The sequence below is a fragment of the Rutidosis leptorrhynchoides genome, chromosome 10, assembly GCF_046630445.1.
Source record: "Rutidosis leptorrhynchoides isolate AG116_Rl617_1_P2 chromosome 10, CSIRO_AGI_Rlap_v1, whole genome shotgun sequence".
In the NCBI taxonomy this organism is placed as follows: Eukaryota; Viridiplantae; Streptophyta; class Magnoliopsida; order Asterales; family Asteraceae; genus Rutidosis; species Rutidosis leptorrhynchoides.
In genome coordinates, this window is record NC_092342.1 from 153,525,050 (window position 1) to 153,550,576 (window position 25,527).

At 35.5% G+C, this 25,527-nt stretch overlaps 1 protein-coding gene across 1 annotated transcript; it reads left to right on the top strand.

Annotated features, from left to right (window-relative positions):
* The first annotated feature begins 21,543 nt into the window (after positions 1-21,543).
* On the top strand, positions 21,544-23,808 carry LOC139871786 (kirola-like). Its single transcript, XM_071859514.1, has 2 exons — positions 21,544-21,784; positions 23,310-23,808. The coding sequence occupies exons 1-2, from the start codon at positions 21,598-21,600 to the stop codon at positions 23,615-23,617; spliced, it is 495 nt and encodes a 164-aa protein (XP_071715615.1). The 5' UTR covers positions 21,544-21,597; the 3' UTR covers positions 23,618-23,808.
* The last annotated feature ends 1,719 nt before the right edge of the window (positions 23,809-25,527 follow it).

The window sequence follows — 25,527 nt, forward strand, 5'->3', positions numbered from 1 at the left end:
CATCCTGTATGGTAATATTAGGTGGTCGGGCACAACATTATCCTTGTTAGGAGAAACAATGAAAATCGCCCTATTTAAGTGTTCGATCTAGCTCATGGCCCGGTTTTGACCATGCGATCCGATCACCGTTCATACGGTTGACACCCCGTTTGGTACAGGTGACCTACGTATGAACTTTTATGTTCATGTAGGATATCACATTCAAAATAATGAACATGTTTTGAAAGTTTAAGACTTTCACCTCTAACAGTACCTCTTCATGATATGATGGGTAATGAAATGGTACAACTTAAGAGGTATACGTACCAAGTAAAACGGTCGGAAGACTTTACTTCCTTAATGAGTGGATCTGACTCACTCTGGATTTCCAATCTATTTCAATTGACACTCGGTTTGAAACATCTTTCGGAACACTTTACTTCCTAGTTGGATAAATCCCAAAAACCTTTGGGTGCCATAGCTTTTGGCTATGGGTTGTGTTGTCTAAGCAAACACAAGCACGTAGCTATTGTTCCTAAAAAGGACAACACTGGTGAAGCTCGCGGCTCCTCTTCCCACAGTATCACACCATTAGATGATGTAATAATAAAATGATATAGTTTCGGAAGTCTGCTATACCAAGTAACCAAAAGTTTTTGATCTGGCACGTGATTCGGTCACAATCATGCTATGCAATCACCGCTCTCTCACGGTTTACACCCATTTTGGTACAGGTGACCTACTATTGAGTTCCCCGAACTCGTAGGATTTCATGTCCAAGAAAATGAACATGTGAAACAATGTTGGCTTCTTTGAAATCACGAAATGCCATAAAAATACCAAGCCATATCAAAACCAATTTTAATAAATAAGGTTTTGGCCGAATTTTCAATTGTTTTTCTACTTTTTTTTTTTCTTTTTCTCTAATTTTTCTATTTTTTTATTTTATTTTTCCCTAATTTTTTCAAATTTTTTTTACGACCAAAACCCGTGAAACGTCAAGACTTTTAGATTCAAAACATACATGTTGATAATTCCTAAGAAACCAAACCGAGAGATTTTACATCCCCACCCCACACTTGAGATCAAGTAATGTCCCCATTACTTGAGATCAAAAATAGATTAAAATCGAAAGGGTAATGTGAGAAAGAAAATAAAACTTATCGAGTTTAACCACTGATCGAGGAATGCAAGTGATAGATGGCGCTGAACTGACTGCCAGCATAAGAACATCGTCCATTCTCGATCCTTACACCAATATCATCAATCACGCAGTTTTGCTGAACTTAATGCCAGACTTGAAAATCGTTTCACCACCAAACCTAACAAACATAACTAAATAATAAAGTGAACCTAATACATGCCGGGGCACAAGGTGGCACCACCGAGGTGACCAAACGCCTTGCACCCAAAAATAATATCCAAGTTTAAACCACACATAATAAATAAAACCTACAAGCATTTAGAGTTATCACATGCGAAAATGAAATAAATAGTCTTAAACACCAAATACAACAACATCATGTGCAACGACCAATCATTCCCTCGGCCACAAATCTCTGAAGGGGTCCCACGCCACACCATATGTGTCCTGGCAAGCCTAATAAGGGTCATACGACGGATCCGGCCTCGGGGGAGTAACTGCTGTATAATCAAGAATCGTAGTATGCGTCGGAATGTAAGCCTCCGGTGTCTGACGCATCTGTTTCTGAATCTGCTGCTGATGAATCTCCCAGTGATTATGAGCCTGAATCCCCATCACATTATACTCAACCCTATCAACTCGCTCACCCAAGCGACCAACCTCCGTTCCAAACAGCCCCAACACTGTGTTAATCGAACCATAACTATTCTGATGCCAAACCCTCATATCCTCGTTATGCTTTCGTTGTTCCTCCAACATTCTCTCATTATGCTCCACCTGAGCATCGTACGCTGACTGACTATTCCGACACTCCAAATGCATTCCATGTACACTGTTAACCAAAGTATCCCAACTTTCTTCACTAAGTGCCCACGTACCCTGTACGTTTATAGCACTTGAACTACCTGCCTCATAAGTTGATCGACTAACACCACTCCCGCGACCACGACCAGCACCATCACCTTGTTGTTGTTGTTCATCATCCCATAACACCCAACCTCTTGGACTTCTTGATAAATTCGACTTTTGAGAAAAATAAAATATTAGTAGGCATCTCCTCAATTCCCAACCTATCACACCTATTAGTAGGAACTGAAAATGCCCGAGCAAACCTAGTCACCAAATGCCCACCTAACAACGGGCGTTCCGTGCGTTTATCCGTTCCAACCTCCTGTAACCAGACTCCTACCATACAAGGCACATCAATTCGTTCTCTAAATTAAATTTGCTATAAAATCTAAAGATCTCTTCGCTGCACTTTATTCGCATTTCCACGTGCCATGAACATATGAGCAATCATTTTAAAAATTATACGGTCCTCCGAAAATCGAAACATTGACCCAACACTTCTACTTGCACTAAAAGCACCCGCGGTATCTTTCGCCACAGTTGGCCAATACTCACTCTCACTAAAAGCTTCTTGCCCGAACACTTTACACTGTATTAAAAACCACTTCAAATCATTGTCATTCAACTCGGGATACAAATCCAATGCCCGAGCTAACCCAATCTTACTCATGCCACGATCCAATCAGCCTAACCTAAGCGTCAAGAAATTCTCCTCAGTCGGAGAAGCTCTTGGTCGACAACTAACCATCGAAAAGAACTCTAAAGTCAATTGCTCATAAATATCCTCTCGGATTTCAAACAACTTTTCATACGGCCTCAAATCTTGACCCGCATATGTTAACCACAAATAACCACGCAACTTTCTTACAATATTATTACCCAACGCTGTAAGTTGCGTCCAATCCAAATAAAAAAATGTTCTTTCAATCGGACGTGCGCTAATTATTGTAAATCGTTCCTCCAAGTCCTCATCATTAGTAATCTGTGACAATCAAAGTTCCGGATTGTTCGGTAGTTGTCGTGGTTGTTCCAGGTTGCTTCTCGTTCTCTACACACATGAAACAAGTAAAGGAAACAAAACACCAAACTCAAAAGTTAGTGTTAGTTAAAATAATAATTATCAAATACCCATCACAACCCAACCATGTTGCATGTTAATCCACCTTAAAAACAATCTCCAAGTCAAACAAGTAACACATGCGAAGACCTCAAATCTAACGCATATCGCATCATCTCTTAAAACATAGCAACATATCAACCATACTCACTTAACAACACAACCAAAATATTACAAACATGACTATACATAACCCTTTTAATTTCCACAAATCTAGTAAAGTGCATCATGTTTGCTAATTTTCACCAACTCAAGTTACTACTAATAACATACTTATCACATCTCCAAAAACACATGTTATATAACCTCTAGCATTGCATCATACATAAATAAACCCAATATAGCACAAGTCATTCAAATCAACATGACCCGTCCATACTAACACAACCCCACACTAGCTCAAAAAACACATCAACAACTCAAGAACAAGAACAATTTAAGCAATTAACTCTTCTATCACATATAAATTCGGATTTGCAAACACACAAACCCTAGATTCAAGTGAAACTTCTAAAAACACAAAATTAATCATGAATTCAAAGCATACAATCATAATCTAACAAAACCCATCACCAATTAGAACACAAAACCCCAATTAAACCAACCCCACACTAATTCATCATGTAAATCAAAGAATAAGCAAGTAATTACACATAATTAGATGAGATTAGCAAGGTAGAAAACAAATTCGGACCTTAGTGGGAGGCATTCCTGTAAGATTTGGCGGTAACTGAACAAGAAATTGGGGTTATGGAAATTAGGGTTTTTAGATCTAGGAATATGTAGGTGTAAGGAAGATAATTAGAATAGATGGAATGAGAGGTTGGAGTGTAAAAAGGCCATAAAACCGTCGCCTATATTTGTGGTTGTGAAAAATGGTTTTTTTTTTAAATCGGACAGGTCCAACAGCTCAATCGGAGCGGCGCTCCATGGGGTCGCGCGACGCTCAATTTGCTGTCAAAATGGAGCGGCGCCCAGAAACCTTGCGCGGCGCTCCGTTTAACTAAAAAAATCAGGTCGAGGGTTTTCCAACATCTGGTACATCATGTACGTACATGTTGAGCGGCGCTCAAAGTTCTGGAGTAGCGCTCCAAATGCTGTTAACCCAGAAATTCGAAATTCTAAGTGAATTTAGCACAAATCCTCATCCTAAAAACCAACAAACGACCAAACCACAAAGCCGAGCAAGATCACATTGCACATATCATCAAACAAGCACAAAAAGACACAAACTCTACAACAATGTGAAGTTTATTACCGAGTCGTTCACAGGACTCGACTCCGCAATCACTCGTTTTCTGGCTCGAAGTTGAGGTTAACCTCATCTTCGATCTCGGTCTCTAGAAAACCATCAATGTAAGGTCTGAACCAGTGGCCATTTACCTTAAACTCTTCACCTTTCGAATTCACTAACTCAATTGTACCATATGGGTACACCTTCTTCACAACGAATGGCCCGTTCCATCGGGACTTTAACTTTTTGGGTGACAACTTATACCTAGAATTATAGAGAATGACTCGATCGCCCTCCTTGAACTCTTTCGGGTTTTTGATTCGGTTATCATGCCAACGTTTGGTTTTCTCCTTTTAAATAACCGAGTTCTCATATGCGTCAAGGCGCAACTCATCTAACTCGTTTAATTGATCCAAACAAAAGCAACCCGCCTCATGGTAATCCATATTGCACACCTTTAAAGCCCAATGAGCTTTATGTTCAATCTCCAAAAGGATATGGAATGCTTTACCATATACCAAACGATAAGGAGTCGTGCCTATCGGTGTCTTGTAGGCCGTATGAAATGCCCACAATGCATCTTCAAGCTTTGTAGACCACTCCTTAGGATTCGTACCAACGGTCTTTTCTAAGATTTGCTTCAATGACTGGTTGGTATTCTTAACTTGCCCACTTGTTTGCGGGTGGTAAGATGTTGAAACTTTGTGGGTTACCCTATATCGTTTCAACACTTTCTCCATTTGAGCGTTACAAAAGTGGGTCCCTCTATCACTAATGAGGGCTTTCGGGGTGCCAAATCGGGCAAAGATGCCCTTTAAGAAGGTGATTACAACTTGTGCATCGTTAGTTGGGAGAGCTTTGGCCTCTACCCATTTAGAAACATAATCAATTGCAACGAGAATGTAAAGATTCGAATGAGATTTAGGATACGGGCCCATAAAATCAATCCCCCAAATGTCAAACACCTCACATACTTGAATGCTATGTTGGGGCATCTCATCTCTTTTGGTGATTTTCTGGCCCGTTGGCACGCATCACAAGATTTGAAAATTAGGTGGGCATCCTTGAAAATACTAGGCCAATAAAAACCTGCCTTATAAACCTTCATCCCCGTGATATGGGGACCTAAGTGCCCACCTGTAGGACCAAGATGGCAAGCTAGCAAAATTCTCGTGCATTCATTTCCGGAAACACACTTTCGAATTGTACCATCCGGACAACGACGAAAAAGATAGGGATCTTTCCAGAAATAGTGTTTAAGGTCACAGAAGAATTTCTTCCTCTTTTGATGTGACCACCCTTTCTCCAAGAATCCCCCAACAAGATAATTAGCTATGTCCACATACCATGGCTCGTCCACCATATCTACCTTCATGAGATACTCGTCGGGAAAATCATCATGAATACTCGACTCATGAAGGACTTCGATATTTGGATTCTCGAGTCTAGACAAGTGGTCGGCCATGAGATTTTCAGCACCCTTCTTATCCCGTATCTCGATATCGAATTCTTGCAAAAGCAAGATCCATCTAAGCAGTCGAGGTTTGGCATCCGGTTTCGAAAATAGGTACTTTAGAGCAGAATGGTGCGTAAAAACAATAGTCTTAGACAAGACTAAGTAGGACCGAAACTTATCGAATGAAAAGACCACCGCAAGGAGCTCTTTTTCAGTGGTAGTATAATTCAACTGTGCTCCTTGCAAGGTCTTGCTTGCATAATGGATGGGTCGGAAATGTTTCTCGACCCTTTGGCCCAAAACAGAGCCAACAGTAAAATCGGATGCATTACACTTAAGCTCGAACGGAAGGGACCAATTCGGAGCAATTATGATAGGTGCATTGATGAGTTTCTCCTTAAGAAGTTGGAATACCTTTTGGCACTCTTCGGAGAAGTTCCAAGGTGTGTCCTTTTCGAGGAGTTTGTTCATCGGGTTAGCAATTTTAGAAAAATCCTTAATGAACCGCCGATAAAAATTGGCGTGCCGAAGAAAACTCCGAACACCCTTAACATCGGTGGGAGGTGGAAGGTTCTTAATAGCAGTTACCTTTGCGGGATCCACCTCAATACCGTTCTTAGAAATCTTGTGCCCGAGAACTATGCCCCCTTGTACCATGAAATGGCACTTTTCCCAGTTGAGCACAAGATTAGATTTCTCACACCTTACCAACATCCGTTCTAAATTAAGAAGGCATGAATCGAAAGTGTCACCGAAGACTGAAAAGTCATCGATGAACACCTCCATGCAATCTTCTATCATATCGTGGAATATGGCCATCATGCACCTTTGAAAAGTGGCCGGAGCGTTACAAAGGCCAAAGGGCATGCGACGGTATGAGAATGTGCCATACGGGCACGTGAAACTGGTTTTCTCCTGGTCCTCGGGCGAGATAGGAATTTGGAAATAGCCCGAAAAACCATCAAGAAAACAATAAAAGCTGTTTCCCGCTAACCTTTCTAACATTGTTCCATAAAAGGTAACGGGAAGTGGTCTTTGCGTGTGGCGTCGTTAAACTTTCGGTAGTTAATACAAACACGCCACCCCGTGACAGTCCGAGTGGAAATTAACTCATTTTTATCGTTGGTGGTAATAGTCATACCACCTTTCTTGGGTACACAGTGTACCGGGCTAATCCACGGAGTGTTAGAAATCGGGTAAATCAGACCAGCATCGAGGAGCTTAACGATCTCTTTCTTCACGACATCTTGCATGTGAGGGTTCAACCTCCTTTGACGTTGCACCACAGGTTTGGAGTTTTCCTCCATTAGGATTTTGTGGGTGCAATATGAGGGACTAATACCCTTGATGTCGTGAATTTTCCACGCAATGGCCGTTTATGGGCCTTTAGCATGGTTACAAGTTCAGTTTTTTGACCTGTAATAAGAGAAGAAGAAATAATTACCAGGAGCTTAGATTCCTCCTACAAATAAGCGTATTCCAAATGATTTGGAAGTGGCTTCAATTATAACTCGGGAAGCTCTTCAATTGAAGACTTGCTTTGGTAATCAACATCACGATCGAGTTCTTTGAACTCCTCCTCAGTCGGCTCATAGCCGTTTTTCATCAAGGTGGTCAAAATATCCACCTCCTCAACCTGCAACTCTTCATCAATTTCAACCAATGAACATTCTCCTGAACCCTGTAACTCTGGGAATTCCTGCAAAAACTCAGACTGGACATCCACAGTGTTAAGAAAATAACATGTATCATCAGTGTAAGCAGGGTATTTTAAAGCACGGTCGATTGAGAATGTTGCACTCAAGTCATCTATCTTAAGGATCAACTGTTGGTCATAAACATCGATGATACATCTAGCCGTATTTAAAAATGGCCAACCCAAAATAAGTGGAATGCTTTCATCCACTTCCATACCCAAAACCACAAAATCGACCGGGAAAACCAACGACCCGGTCTTAACTAGCATACTCTCTATAATTCCACGAGGGAATTTAATAGAGCGGTCAGCTAGTTGAATAGCCATACGCGTGGGTTTTAACTCCCCGGGGTCTAGCTTTAAATAAATAGAATAAGACATTAAATTTATGCTAGCCCCCAAATCTGTCAATGCCCACATACAATCCAAATTACCAAGTAAACAAGGAATGGTGAAACTCCCAGGATCCTCAAGCTTCTCGGGAAGCTTGTTTGCAACTACCGCTGAGCATGCGGCATTCAACCTGACTGAAGACACGTTCTCCAGCTTCTTCCTGTTAGTCAGCAAATCCTTAAGAAACCTTGCATACTTTGGCATACCTGCAAGCACATAAATAAAAGGCATATTTATGTTAACTTTTTTAATCAAGTCCATGAACTTGGACTTTTCTAACTCTAGCTTCTCCAATCTCTGCTTCCTCGAGAATGGGAGCGGTGGTTGATACTCTTTAACTACCGGTTTAGCAGCAACGGTTTCCGGTACCCTTACAACTTTCTCAATCACCTGTTCCGGCTCCTTTTCCCCATCCGGTTCACTAACCACAACTGGCTCACAATTCTTCGCTAATGGCACCTACAAATCATACTCATCGGGCTTCCTCGGTGGATCATATGCTAAACCACTTCGGGTGGTGATTGCATTAACGTGCCCATTCTTCGGGTTAGTATCTGTTTTACTCGGTAACTCCCCCGGTTTCCTCTCATTACTCTGATTAGCAAGTTGACCAATTTGTTTCTCTAAATTCTGAATAGCTGCTTGCTGATTTCGAAACATTTGATCATTCTTCTCATTGTTTTGGGTAACAGTGGTAACAAGCTGAGTTTGAGATATCACATGCTTTTCGATCATAGCTTCAAGGTTGGACTTTTTCTCTTCGGGTTGGGGTTTCTGAAAATACCCGGGAGCTTGCTGTTGGAATCCTCCACTCGGCTGATTCTGATAATTATTACTACTACTCCCTTGTCGACCTTGAGGATTGTAGGGACTATTGAAGTTGCGGTTGAACTGAGCACGCCCTTGAAATTGATTATGATTCTGCTGACTGATGAACGCTATCTCTTCTTTTTGACTTATCGTCAAACCCGCATCACAATCTTTTGCTAAATGTAATCCCCCACAATATTCACAACCAACCTTCATACCATGAATATCCTTATCCATCTTCTCTAAATGTCTACCAAATTTATTTAACTTGGCATTTATAGACCCAAAATCATCATACGCACCAGTGGTCTCGGTACGCCTTACTGAAGCTGAACGGGATGACTCATAATCTTGATGCCATTCGTGAGTGTAGGCAGCTTGCTTTTCAATAATCTCTAACGCCTCTTCTTCTGTCTTATCCATTAATGTACCACCTGCTGCTTGATCAATACTCTGACGAGTTGGTATGTCACAACCTTTGTGGAAAATCTGGACCTTTTGTAAATCATTCAACCCGTGTTGCGGACACGAGCGCAACATATTAGAAAATCGGTCCCAAGCATCAAATAATGTCTCACTGCTCTTTTGTCTGAATTGTGAAATTTCTGCTTGAAGTCTAGAAGCTCGAGACGCAGGGAAAAACTTTGATAAGCACTTATCTACCAACCCATCCCAAGAGGTAAACGTACCCTCGGGTTGCTTATCTAACCACCTCTTAGCTTCTCCTTTAAGAGTCCAGGAAAAAAGCCTTGTCTTGATCGAAGTATCATTAACCTGATTCAGCTTGAATAAGTTGCAGACATCATTGAAAACATGAAGATGCTCGTTAGCATCCTCACTATCCTTGCCATGAAATTGGCAATCAGTAGCTATCAAACTCAGAATTGGACCTGTGATTTGGAAAGGCTGAGTAATGTCTGGTTGAGTAATCGAATTCCCTTAGCCAGCTCGGGTGGCCTTCAACTTTTCTGCCATAGTATGAGGCAAGGTTGCAAAATACGTGAGACGGGGTCGAGACGGTCGGGTTCTAAAAAGGTCGAGACGTTCGAGACGGGGTCGAGACGGGGGTCGAGACGGACGTTGACCAAAATTGACTTTTAAATATATAAGTATATAAATGTATATATGTGTACATATTTTAAAGTTAAAAACTTTAATCGACTAATTTGTACTCATAATTGCTACCACCGTTAATATAATAAAGAAAATTCAAACTAAAATACTACAAATTTGACCGATTTTATCGACTTTCTGGCTTTTCCAAATTTTGAGAGACTTTGACTTGATTTTTTCAACTTTGACCCGAATTTTGACCGTTAATTGTCATATTAGACGGTTTTCTTCAAGACGGGATGGGCTAGTCACCAAAACGTCGCAACGGGCGTCGAGACGGCTCTAGACGGGGTGTTTTGCAACAGAGGTCTGAGGATGAGGTGGTTCTTCGGCCATCTCTTCAGTCTCGAAAATATCTAATGAAACGTAAGTGTCATCCTGTTCGTTGATTTCAAGCGGTGTATTTGGCACCACAGTCTCAGAACTACTACCCAATGGAATTATATTATCACTCGAAGAAGCTGATGAATCCACTGTAGACTGTTGTTCTTGACTTCACGCTCTAAATCACTCTCTTTCAGGTTCTTCAAATGGTCGAAGAATCGGAGAATCTGAAGAACGCATATGTGGCATGCACTACCTGTTATCTGTAAAACACAAACGATAAAAAGATTAAACGCACTGACTCAAGAAATATTTAAAATCTAAGAAAATAAATCCTAATTAATCACAAATAGATAGCGATCTCAAATTGACACAACTTTCCCCGGCAGCGGCACCAAAAACTCGATGTGTAAAATCGTGCATATAATTTATCAGTGGAAAATACCGGTTTAATTGATTAAACACACTAACGGGCAGTGTACCCGAACGTGTACTAGTATGATTTGGTAAAGTCCAAAGTTCGTTAAAAGGAAAGTTTTCGTATCAACTTAAAAGTGTAACTACAAGTAATTAAACTACTTTATCTAGAAATCTAATAAAATTACTGGTTTTTGTAGTTTTGGCTATTAAACGATTAGCCGAATCAAGAAAAGGTTTATAAAAGTAAAAACAGAATTTTTGTTCTTTTTAGTTTATGAGCTAGCACTTAACAAATATTAAAGATAGATTTGTAATCAATTCAAAAAAGAATGTTCATCTAAACCTTTTACCCTCGAATATGGATGTTCGTTTTATTAAGACCTTTTATCTCAATTATGCATGCAAATTAACCAAACAGATCACCAAGAGTTCTCTTAATGATCACTCAAACTCTAATTACACAGTGTAGGGTTCCCTTGCACTTAAGACCTTATTGTTTATGTTCAACTAATTAACTAACTTAGTAATTCGATTAACAATTGTGTTTACGTTCGCAAGCAAAATTCATTCCTATCCAATTTACTAGTCTTTACCCAATTTACCCCCTTGGTCCGGTTTAGCAAACAACCACTTAAGACAAAATAGTTGTAAATTAAAGTGTCAAATTTACCCAGGGTTCCCTTGATCAAACAAACACAATAATCAATTGAGAGCAAACATGTAAACATGAACAAGAATGGGTCTTTTAATCAAAACCAAATTAACATGCATAAAATCGTTGATAATTTAAATCAACATCCAAAACCTCGGTTATTAGTCTAGACAAACATTAAACAATTAGCCAACAATCATGGCTAAAACCAAAATCACAATCAAAATAATAGATGAATTCATTGTTTGAAACAAAGAGATAAACCTAATAGATGAATGAATCTTGAGTGATGATTGAATCGAAGCACATTCCCGTAATGATTGAAGCGTTAGAATGATCTTGGGATTCCCCAAAAATCACCCTTTTTCATCTAAAAGCTGCTGCAATTCGTCTGGGAATAAGATATATAATTAGGGTAAAAATTCGTGCTTTAAATACCCAAATTCTGAACCCGGCTGAAGATGGAGCGGCGCTCCAAATGTTGAGCGGCGCTCAAAGCCTCAATGTATCTGATCTATGGACTTTTAAAACTCTCTACCTCATAATTGTGTCTAATGGAGCGGCGAGCCAGGTTTTGGAGCGGCGCTCCAGGCCCAATTTTGCTGAATCTGAAGCTGAAAACTCACTAACTCCAACCGAACTCGAACCGAACCAACTTCTTTCACTCGTTTACATAGAAAGTCACCTAAACCATCAAATAACTTCAAATTTCATCTTCTTGGTCTTAGAACTCGAACTTTCATAACACTTATCGAAATAAATGCCAAATCGTATCCGAAAGGACTAAAATGTGATCGATATCGCTAAGGAAAACGTGTATTAAGTATGCGATATCAATAACATAGTAAAGTTATTGTAAACAAAGAGCCATTTTATTCATCTTAAAAAAGAAAGACATACAGAGTTTCTTATTTGAAAAGAAAAACATAAATAACAAGATAACCTTGACTGAAGTGATCAGTTTTAACCAGGGTATCCGTCTAAACTTCAGCGTGACATCTGGCCACTTTTGTTTCCTTTAGCCGGTGTTCTATCCTAATTTGAGATCTCACAACTTTCTGGCTTGGAACGTCCGAGTGACGTACTTAAAGGTTCGTTCATTTCTCGTGTAGAGATAAATTGTCCTTCCCATTCTGACCGGCGGTACTGATCGGCACTGCCCTGCCCTATTTCATAGGTGGTGATGGGTTTCTTCCTAGTTGACTGTGTCGGTGGCGTTAAGTAAGTCAGCCTTTTAAGAACTGACACACGTTCTTCTTCCAGGATATGTGATGTCCCCTAGTTTCGATGTACTGCCTTGCTTGTGTATTCTCTGCTTCTGGGAACGGTTGACGGGTAGATTTGACCGTCGCCACACCCTATCGGGTTGGAAATTTAAGCAGACCGTGAGCGGTGGAAGCTATTACACCTAACTTAGTAAAAAAACTTTCTTCCCAAAATCACGTTCGTGCCGGTTACAGATTTAACAACGTAAAAGTAGATGATTTCACTACGGAGGTAAGGCTGAGTGCCCACTGTGATTGTTGCCTTGAGTTTGCCAATGGGTTTCTTGGTTGACCTCGTGAACCCAGAGATGATAGCGTTAGATTGCATCATTTTTCTTCCAACACATTTTGGGAGTTGGGAAAGGCAATGGGCATACAGAATATCGACTTCACTCCCTGTGTCGGTGTAAATTTCTTTAACACGAAAACCATCTATTAGTCCGTCTATCACTACCGGTTCTTCCCGAGAGTCACGTCCCGGTAGCTTTGGGAAAGTGATTACAACGTATTTCCAGGAACTTCGTGCAAAGTGCTTGTTTTCTTCAACGCTGATCATGTTGATTACCACCGTGTCCTTTGCTTTTCGCATTTTTTCTCATCTTCTTTTTAGCAGCTAAACGTTTTGTTCGGATCAGCTTTTTTTAAATTTTCGCCCTTGCAGCAAATGATTTAGTTCACCAGCTTTGATTATTGCAATGATCTCGCGCATTAACGCTTTGCATTCATCAGTGTCGTAGCCATTGTCCTAGTGGAACTCACAGTATTTGTCTGACTTTTGGCCATCCCTTTTTTACATTGGTGCCATAGGGGTGAATTTTTCTTTCACCGGCTCTGTCAGTAATATCTCCCTTGGTGTTTTTTCAGACTATCGATTAAAGATCCCTTATCATATGGCCTTCGGCTACCTTTGTCATGCTTATGACTGTCATGGCTTTCTACCGTGGCTGTTATGGCTTCTATGATGGCTGTCGCTTCGGCGGCCACCGTCATGATGGTGTCGACTTTCACTACGCCTTTTGTCATCTTGCTTCTTCTCGTCCTGGTGATATCCGGCTTGCCTTTCTCACCCAGAATGTTGATATTTTCTTGCTACCATTACGGCGTTCGCGAAAGTATTCCGGATGTTCCACTGAAGTTCGGTGACGAGCGACGGGTGTGCTTCTTTGTCACGCATGTTACGAACCTTGAAATCTGTTGCGTCTCCGGGAGCCATTGAATTTTTTAGCATTCTGACATGTATCTGGTGATAAAGTTTCCGATTCCCCCCCTCCCCGGTACATTAATATTTTGTGAGCATACAGGTGGGTGAGTGTGTGCCATCAGAAGATTTGATATTGCATGAGAATCTTCTCCCACAGATCGGCGAATCATGTGATGCCGTTAGGTGGCAGTTTGGCGAACCATTCTCTGGAAACAGACTGTAGGATGGTCGAAAAAAGATGGCATGCCACCTCATCACTCTAATGTTGGGTTTTCATGGCACCCTCAAAAATTTGATGGAAATCATCCAGGTCAGTTGTGCCGCTGTATACCCCCAACGTAACCGGTATGACGATGTTGTCGGGAAGAATGCAACCAATAATTCGTTAACAAAGGTTTTGGCTGGTAACCGACATCTCAACCGGTCGTTTTGCTTTGTTTTCGGCTGTAAAGCAAACGCGTTCTCAAGTGCAGTGCCTTGACGACATGTTGCGGCAGAGAATGTTTATATGCCGGTGGGGCAGCCTGCACAAGGAGTTCAGCAAGCTATGCATTGGCAGCAGCCTTTGCGACGCCTTCACCCCCTGCACCGTTGTTTGGCAGAGAGCTAACCTTCAGGATGTCGGAGCTCTGCCGTTGTTTTCTGCTTTCCAAGTTAGGACTATCACCCAACATGGCCTTCAATTTCTCGATCACTTGCTTTTCAACGTTAGCTGAGATCATTTTGGTGATCATTTCAGTGTCACCCTGAGATGATCCAAAACCGATTGAACCACCAGTTTTAGGAACGGAGATGCTGAGGTTCAATCGTCTATCACCAGTTGGGGATTTCTCCCGTGTATCTTCGTCATCGCCAGAAACGTTCATTTGGTCATCTGAAGTTTTACCGGAGTGAATGTGAGCGATCAATTGTTTCTGGGGTTGGGATGGTTCCACTGTTGGTGAATTTTCTTTGTTCAAAGTTTGTGGAATGACATCAGACGTACCCTTCTTGTTTGCCGTTTCGTTGCCTTGTTTTATTAGATTGTTCGTACCTTTAGGTGGCTCCATTTGATCAAACCAAAATGGTATCTAATGAAGTGGATTTTAGATTTGAGTGTTAGATTTGTGGAGAAAAGTGGATCGAATATTTTGTCTCCAATAACTGTGCAAACCCCGATTTGAAATCTGGATTTCAAGGGAGTAAAACAAACGATGGGATTAACCTTACTCAATTTGGATCAAATAAGTTAATATCTTAAAGATTAACTCTGATATCGACCGGAATCTCTATCGGAGTTGTATTTTTGGCCGGAGAATGCAATCATAAGAAATTTGGGCAGAGTAACATTAATGCATCCAGTGTTGTGTAATGAATGATCTTGTGCGTGTATTTATAGGTGTTATGAGGGAATGATCACCTGACACATGTCCCTTTCATGGTTATAACAAACTTCATAAGATCTGAGGGCTGACGTGGCACCCGTCCCCTTCATTGGTATAACAAACTTTCCTAGATTCGTGGGCTGATGTGGCGTTCAGCCTGTTTGTGCGTTTGTTTCAGGACTACGTGCCTGTCCGGGGTCAAGTGTTTGTTCCGTGACTAAATGCACATCCTGGAATGGTGCAGTCATTCCGAGATGGTGTGGTGGGTCCGACTATAATGCGACGGAAGAATGTCTTGCTCTTGGTTAGGACTTTGCTTGATGTTTGTTTCAAGTGCTTCTTCTCGGTATTCTTATGACAGGGTAAGATTGCAACCAGTTCATATTTCGTAATGATCTTGTATAGATTGTTGGGTGCCCGACGGACTTGGTCCAGTAGGCCTTTTTGTTATAATATGGTTCATAACCTCCCAATATTTTGTATTCGGCTAAGTGGTGCCGGTAGCCTGCACATTTGTCTAGGTAGGATGGGCCTTATGTGGCATCACGGTTAGCCTTTGTCCGAGACTCTTCTTCCCGGATGTGCACACGAATAACCTTCTGGTCGGATTACCAAAGTGGGGCCGGGAAGAGGTTCTTTGTCTGGGATAGTTCATGCCGGTTATGTTCAAGACGGAATGTTGTCAATAATGTGTCTTTTTGATACAGATCACTATGCGTATCATCAGTATCATAAACTCGACAACCTCAAAATCATTATCTTCAGTGTGACGACCCGGAAATTTCTGACCAAATCTATACTTAATCTTTAATGTGATTTAGACATGATAAGCAAAGTCTGTAATGATTGAGTCTCAAATTTTTGGAATTTATTATATGGATTCAGTGACCTTTGACTACTCTCGACGATTCACGAACAATTGTGTGTAAATAGATATGTAAATATATATATAAATATAAATATATGTGTATATATAATAAATTAATAAAGTACACTTAATCAATTGGATTTAAAAATGTAAATAATAAATAAAATAATTAAGTTACTATTATATGAATATATATAAATATATATATGATATTATTATGGATATATATATATATATATATATATATATATATATATATATATATATATGTATATATATATATATATATATGATTTCTTTAAATTATTATTATTATATTGTAAAGTATAGATATTAAATATTAAATATATGTTATATTATATATATATATATATATATATATATATATATATATATATATATATATATATATATATATATATATATATATATATATATATATATATATATATATATATATATATATATATATAATGTATTATATAATTATATAATATTACATAGTTAATAAATTTTAATATTAATATACTAACTGTAATTACAATTTTAATTAAAATTGTTATATTAATTAGTATTACTAGTATTAGTATCATCAAAAATTATAATATGAAATCTGTTACATGTAATTGTTATATTATTATTACTCTTATTATTAATATTAATATTAATATTAATATTAATATCAGTATATTGTTATTTTAATATAATATATAGATATAAAAATTGTTATATATTTAATTTGTTACATCATTATTATTGTAAATAGTAGAAAAATTATAATGTTAGTATTATATGATTATTATTAAAATTGTTACTAAAAATTTATTATTTTTATTTAAAATTATCATAATCATAATTTTTATTATTTTTATCATTATTATTAATGTTACCAGTATTATTCTGATATTAATATTATTAATTTTATAAATAATATTTAAGGTATTATTATTATTATTATTTATATAATTATAATTACTAATTACTAATTATTAATATTAAATATATATTATATTTATAAAATCAAAGAAAAAGGATCGAATCTGTTATACTTAAACATCAAACTGTATTAATTTTTTTGTTTCTGTCTTCAATTTGTTACAAGTCTTTATCGAACGTACCAATCAATTTAACATCACAGCTCGAATTTTCGTGTTCTTAATTGAAGAACTTATTCGACTACATTTTATTATAAATTGATCCATTCATGAAGTATTGCAGTCATTGAGATTTATTATCACTATCAATATCGTTTATAAAAATCAATAACTGTTTAAATCAATTAAAATCATCGATTTTTTTTTAAAACAGTCAAATACTCTGTACGCTCATCTCTTATCCAAAATCTCGAATTTGAATTGCATTTCAAAATCCTTAAATGTAGAAGTGTTAGGATTCTTCTACTCAATCTTTCTAAAAAATCTCAAATCCCAATTCTTTCTATCGAGTTTCAATTTACGAGTCAAAGTTAATTGTCAAAAAGTCCAAGTTTGTGTTCATCGCGAAATTCGTAATCACTTTGATGTTTTAAGTCTAATTGACGATCCAGAAAGTTTCTAGGAGTGAATTACAATATATTTCATGTTGTAATATCTGTCTAAAACCGCCTTAATTTCATAATCAATACTCGAGTTCTTGTTTTGAATAAAAACGCTGCTGTGCTCTTTTTATTTTATTTTGTTTTTGTTAAATTCAAATGTCAAGTCTATGAATCGTTTATGCTTTGGTTATAAATTCTAAAACTAATCCAATGTGTGATATAATTATGGTATTCGATCACTGGTCGACTTATTAAGTGAAGAAGAAGAAGATAAATACGTACGGGTTATATATATATTATAAGTTGGTTTAGTATCAGAAAACGAGCAACAACTCAATGGTTAAGTGTGTTTTGGGTGAACGGGAGGTCATGGGTTCGAGCCCGGGCATGGCCTGTTTTTTTTTTTTTTTTTTTGGAACATCTTCCTTTGAGGTAGTTTTTTATTATTATTATTATTATTATTATTATTATTATTATTATTATTATTATTATTATTATTATTATTATTATTATTATTATTATTATTGGTATTGGTATTGGTATTGGTATTGGTATTGGTATTGGTATTGGTATTGGTATTGGTATTGGTATTACCAACACAAGTAGTAAATATCATTGTTATTGTTATTATGATTATAGTTACAAAAATGAATATTATTATTAATATTGTTAAGATAGGTATTATTATAACTATCATATTACGATTTATTATTATTATCATTAAATATTAATATTATCATCATATTTACAATTGTTATTAACATTACTATCATTATAATTATTATAAGTGTTATTATTAATATTACAATTATTATTATTAAAATGATTATCATTATCAATATGGTTATTAATATTAGTATGGTTAAGTTAATTATTAGTATTACTATAATAAAGCAATTACATATTATTATCATTTAAATAGGTGTTATTATCATAACTATAATTATTATTATCTCCATAAATATTACTATTAAGGTTGTTATTATTACCACTAATATTACTATAAGTATTATTATTTATATTTATGTTATCATGAGTATTATTACGTATTTACTAAAATCATTATCATAATTAGCATTAACAATAAACTTAATATTTTTACATTTACTATCATTAATATCATTATTATTATTATTATTATTAGAATTATTAACATTATTATCTCATTAATAATATTAAGTATTATAAACATTTTTACCACTATTAATATTATTTTGGTATTATTATAACTACTATTATTAATATACAAATGATATATTTAAATACATATAATATAATAAAAATTAATATTTTTATATACAAAATGAATATATGAAACATATATATACTATTAATATAAAAAGGATATAACTAATAAATTTATATATATATTTGTTCGATTTCCATTATGTATATTAATAAATATACAAATGATATAGGTTCGTGAATCCAAGGCCAACCATGCATTGTTCAGTATCGTCGTATGAATATTTTTACTACAAAATATTGTATCGTGAGTTTCATTACTCCCTTTTTAAATGCTTTTGCAATATATATTTTTGGGACTGAGAATACACGCGCTACTTTTATAAATATTTGACGAAATAGACACAAGTACTTAAATACATTCTACGATTGAGTTACGAATACACCGGATATCACCCCTTTATAATCTGGTAATCTAAAAATTAGGGAACAGACCCCCTAATTGACGTGAATCCTAAAGATAGATCTATGGGCCTTGGCAAGCCCCAGTCAGAGAATTTGAACTGCTTTAGTACTTCGATTTTAGTATACAACCGCCAGCTTTAAAAGATATGGACCTGTTTGTGAGGTGTACACAACCGTCATATTTAAATGAGTGGCCTGTTTGTATGCTGTTTGCATGCAGTTTGCGAAATCCCTGTATGCGGGGGATATTCTAGATGCATTTTGTTAATGTCGATTACCAGGTGTTAATTTTGTGTGAATGATTTTTATAGCAGTGAGCAGACCTGCACAGATTATTTTCGAAATATGAGTATCTTGTGGTCTATTATACTATTGAAAATGATTGATTATGATAAACTAATGAACTCACTAACCTTTTGGTTGACACTTGAAAGCATGTGTATTCTCAGGTATTAGAGAAATCTTCCGCTGTGCATTTGCTCATTTTAAAGATATTACTTGAAGTCATTCATGACATATTTCAAAAGACGTTGCATTCGAGTCGTTGAGTTCATCAAGATTATTATTAAGTCAATTATAGTTGGATATATTATGAAATGGTATGCATGCCGTCAACTTTCGATGTAATGAAAGTTTGTCTTTTAAAAACGAATGCAATGTTTGTAAAATGTATCATATATAGGTCAAATATCTCGCAATGAAATCAATTATTATGTAACATTTATAATCGATATGAACGGGGCATTTCATTCAGCAACTAGGTTTTCATAATCAGCATACGCGTTCGAATAAAAAATCACAATACGATTTGAATCAGGAAATTCATCGTTTAAAGATTTGAATCATGAACACTGATCGGTCCGTTGGATTTCATGCAGGAACTTCATTGTTTAAAAATTATTATTTTTTGAAAAAAAAAATCAATCACATGTGATTGTCGCGCCACATGTCGTGCTCTGATGATTGGTCCGTTGGATTTCAATCAAATTGTTGGATTCAAGAAATTACAACTCATATATATATATATATATATATATATATATATATATATATATATATATATATATATATATATATATATATATATATATATATATATATATATATATATATATATATATATATATAGTGGTAGGATCAAAGAGGGAAGTAACCAATCGGGGGGAAGCGGGGGGAAGCAAAAACTTTTTTTTCTTCGTTTTTTGAAAAAACTTTGTTCACGAACATTATAGATGAGATGAAAATATGAACATTTAGTAGAGACACTTTGTGATAAATGTTTTTATTTTGGCGAGAAAACGCTCAAAGAAGTAATATATAACAATTATCGTGTTTTTCTAGCGTATATTGAGGTTTTAGCTATTGCGGTTTAGATATTAGGGTTTAGATATTAGGGTTTATAGGGTTTAGATATTAGGGTTTAGAAATTTAGGGTTTATGGTTTAGATTTAGGGTTTAGATTTAGGATTTAGATTGAGTTTTTAACACGAACGGTTTAGAGTTTAGGGTTTAGGGTTTAGGGTTTGGTGTTTTGGGTTTATGGAATAAACCCAAAACACCAAACCCTAAACCTAAACCTAAACCTAAACCTAAACCTTAAACCCTAAACTCTAAATCGGGCTAAATTTTACTTCACAAAACATGAAGAAAAAAAAAACGTTCATATTCTTCATGAACAATATTATCTTGAATGTTATTTTTGTCGATCGTTTTCCCGCCTAAATAATAACATTCATCACGAAGTATCTCTTCTAAATGTTCATATTTTCGTGTGATCTTGATGTCGAAAAAAAAAATTCCAAAAAAACAAAAAAAAAAAATTTTTGCTTCCCCCGATTGGTTACTTCCCCATTGATCCTGCCCATATATATATATATATATATATATATATATATATATATATATATATATATATATATATATATATATATATATATATATATATATATATATATATACAAGTAATTTCTCGCAGCAATGCGCAAAGCATCTCTCTGCTTTTTTAAACTTTTGAGTATATTTATTTTATAGAAAGTTTGTAGAAATTTCCGATATGTGTATTGTAATTAGAAACTAGCGAAAGAGTGTTTAATGCATACCAAATGAATATTCAATGCATATAGTGCAATGACATATGCTGCAAACCTTTTTCTCCCCAATACGCGAATCATATCTACTACAGAAAGATGTTAAAGATATAGAGCGAAATTATTCCCCGCATTAACGCGCGGGCAACCCTTCGCTCCTCTGAACCATGAAAAAGGAGACTGATATTTTGTTATACTTCCAATTCTATCTATTTTTGAGGAATAACTTTATGGTTACAAAAGTAGGGAATCATTCATATTTGCGGCACAAACATGGGGACCACCAACTAATGGTGTTTGTACATTCATATTATTCTTTGCATTTCTATCCAACTAAACAGCTACTAGTAGCTCTATAAAAAGGCCCATGGTATATAACAAGAGTTTCTCATCACAAAGCTTTTAGATATCAAATAGCTAAATTTTCAAAAGAATAAAATGGGTCTAACTGGGAAGAAGGTTGTTAAAGTTGATATCAAACGCAACAAAGATGTTGTTTATGAACTCTTTAGGTACAAATTTTTTGAATTGGTCAACATAGTCCCTGAGCACTTTCTTAGTGTTGACTTGCAAGATGGCGAATGGGGCGCTGTAGGATCCGTTATCAACGTGAACTATCTCCTTGGTACGTAAAGATTCATTTTTTGTAGGGAATAAGTATAACACATTTAATTCCCGTTGTTGTTGATGATGATATTGATGATGTTGCTTGAAATCATATTCTATGATTATTTAGAGTTGATAGACATACATGTTACTATGTACACTCATAAGTTAATAACTGAAGTAAATTCATAAGTTAAGTAACATGATGATACTAACTTGTTTGATGATCAATGAACTCGACAAATGATGTAAAATTAATGTAATAAGCTTATAAATGAATAAATAAAATAATATAATTGTTTAATAACTAATTTATATTTCATTTAAGAAAGGTGTTAGAGGAAAGGGGGATGATTCTCACACACACTTTTTTGATCCTCACACACCAATTGATTATTATTAGAAGAGTAAAAGGTTAAAATAGGTGTGTGAGGATCAAAAAAGTGTGTGTGAGAATCATCCCCTAGAGGAAATAGATGTGATAAGTAGTTATGAGAGTATTTTTAACTTTGAGTGATTCAACAGATAGTTGAATGGTTCATCATTGTTTATCATTCATTCAGATGTTATCAATCAACTTACTGAAATACATAGATTGCTGATGAAGCAATCAAACGCACCCAAAATTTTATGATCTGTATGTATAATATTTATATGTTAAGTAATCTACATAACGTTTAGCAAGTTTGGAATTTCAATTGAACAATTTAATATACTGTAGTAGAACATTTTCATAAAGTAATTAAAGTAATGTATATGTCTATTTATTAATCATTTTATAAGAAGACATGAGATGAATTTTATTTTTTTGAAAGGCAGTCATGAAATGAGATGAAAAAAATGATCATATTTGAACTTGGAAGGTTTCAGTCCATAATTAATCATATTTACAAACAAGGCTATATAATTTCTATACTAGTGAAATGGCCCGTGAAATCTCGGGTTTGTTTAAACGAAACAGTTTAATGATATATTTTAGGTATTAAGTGAACGCAAATGCTAAAGTTATTTAGTTTAATGACCCGTGGAATCACAGAGTTCGACTAAGAAACTCGTCAGCTGAACATTTCATTAAACACCTAAAATGCATATTAAACAATCCACATCCAATCATAAGAGATAATATTGATTGTCATTTTATTTAAAACTGTAAATTAAAATATAAATTTAGAATTTGTTTTTTCTGCCTAACTTTTATACCTTCTCGTACTCAATTCAAAATAATTAATTAAAATTATTCAAAATTATTTAAATTTAATAATTAAAATAATTATTAATAAGATTTAATAATAATAATTAATTAATTAATAAGATTTAATTTTAATTCAAAATTATTTAGATTAATGACATCACTTATCCATGCTTAGATTTTTTTCTTTTTCTTTCTGATTTTTTTTTAACAAAAGAATTAGTCTAATAATATCATCATTATAACATTTTAATATTAACTATCGATGTTAAACAATTTGTCAATATTGAATTCTTCATTATTAAGTGACAAATCAGTAGTAGTATCCATATCATGTTTGTTTGATTATTTGTAGATGGAAAAAAACAATTCTGTAAAGTTAAAATCGAAGCTGTTGTTGAGGCCAACATGTCAATCACCTTTAAGATATTGGAGGGAGATCTGTTAAGTGTTTACATAAGCTTCAAAGCGGAACTGCGTGTTGATGGAAACAACGTTAACTCCACTGTCACATGGACCATTGAATACCAGAAAGTGAACGAAAGTGTCCCCGACCCAGATTCGATTATTCGGGCTGCTCAAAAAATTATCAAATATGCTGAAACTCGTCTGGATGCTGCTCTTAACATTACCAAAGATGTTAAGATTCCTCAGCTTCAGTGATCATATATATTTAGTACTGATGAAGTGATGATGAAGTCTTTAAGAAGTTAAAGGTTGTTCCAATAAATAAATGTTTGCACTAATTAATAATGGGATGTGATATGTATGTTTGAAAGTTATGAACACGAGATTTCATGGCTTTCAGTATGTCTGATAAGAATAAAGTTGATTTGAATGTGTTTGTAAGATAATGTTGATTGTTAAAGTACTTCAAACTAATTTTCAACTATAACAACAACAACAACAATAATAACAACAACAACAACAATAGGCCCAATCCAACATGCGTGAGTAAGGGCGGAGACAAGGGGGACAGGGTGGTGCCGAGCCTCCCCCAATGCCCAAATCTCGATCATTATTTATACTGTTGAATTGTGAGTCTGTGCCATAAAAGAGGTGAAGATGTCGATTGATTCGTTTGAGTTTCAGATTGGTAAATGGTCATGTAGCCTATATAAGTTAGGTGAGTAGAAGATGGTTTATTTTGGTATAGATTTCATTTTAGTACCTTTAACCAATATCTTATATATTAGTTTAACCCTTCAAGTTTAGAATACATATCAATTAAAACCATCATGAAGAAATAAATATTGTATCATTTAATAAGAAATCAAGTAATCAACATATCAATATACGGAGTAATTAGCAAAATTTTCATTCCTTGAAAATATAATATTTTTTTCGTGTTTGAATAAGTTGTACAAAATATTATATCTATAAGAAACTTAAAGAATTAATTCTTGTTACTAACTCGTATATAATTTGAACATGGTGATTTTGTGTACATTTAAATATTTTTCACTTTTTATATTTTGAGTCATGAAACATTTTCATATAAATTATGTAACTATGTCAAAAGCAAGGATGAAATAACATTTCATATTAATATTAATAAATGTATATATATTATGTATACTGTTTAGAACAAATTCTAATAAACTTTTGAGATGCAATTGCATATAGCAGAAAATGACTAATGAGTTAATCTATGCTATTTAGCCCCACTCAATCCTTCATCTATCATAGAATAAAGAGAAATCATTTTTCCACCTCGAGTGAAACACTCACAAGAGTAGAGAAAGTTCTCTCTCTCTCTGTTCGACGGATAAAGAGATTGCTTCCAAGAGAACCTCCGGCCCAAAAAGTAGGAGAAAATAAAATAAAACAAACTACAATGAATAAAGTAAACAATTTAAATAAATAGAGATAAATAAATAAATAAAAAGAATAAGATACAAACTTGATAAAAGTAATAAAATTGAGACGCCATGAAAATGGTAAAAGCAAATTTCCATGGGTTTTAAATCAAGCATGGAGTTCAATTTAATTAGCCTCTAAGCGGCAGTCAAGTCGCCAATAAATCGACGCTTATGTTGCCTCATATGATTTTCAAGTATAAGTATGTTGTATTTATTTTGTCCGTAATTGATTTAATTCATTTCTCAAGTATTTTGATACAGCTTCATATTCCTTACAAGGATCATTTTTAAGTACGTGAGACTCTCGCGTCATACGGCTCCGTCCCGGAATCAGGACCCCTTTCCTTTGACCAATGGAAAGGAGCGAACGGAAAGAGCGATCTTACTTATAAGGGTACAAGCTTAGAGCCTTGCGTCACTCTGGTATGCTAATTACTTCGAGGCTTGCCTCGAGAGGATGATCGGCGTAAACTAATCGAAAGAAAGAAATCTATTGATCCTCCATCGCTCGAGCAACTCCTTTCCTCTATACATGAAATATGTTGGAAAAACTTGATAAAACATGTGTTTTCACCAAACTTTGGACACAAATAATTATATGTTCGAGTGATATATAATAGTAACTATTTTGTGAGTTTTGTAGTCCTTGACGAGGGCTTTAAAATTGTGACGACCCGGCAATTTCCGACCAAATTTAAACTTAATCCTTAT

Bases quoted from the DNA above. Each gene is read 5' to 3' on its own strand.
- LOC139871786 (XM_071859514.1), top strand. From the start codon at position 21,598: ATGGGTCTAACTGGGAAGAAGGTTGTTAAAGTTGATATCAAACGCAAC. The intron at 21,785-23,309 runs GTACGTAAAGAT...GATTATTTGTAG, and splicing joins CAACGTGAACTATCTCCTTG to ATGGAAAAAAACAATTCTGT.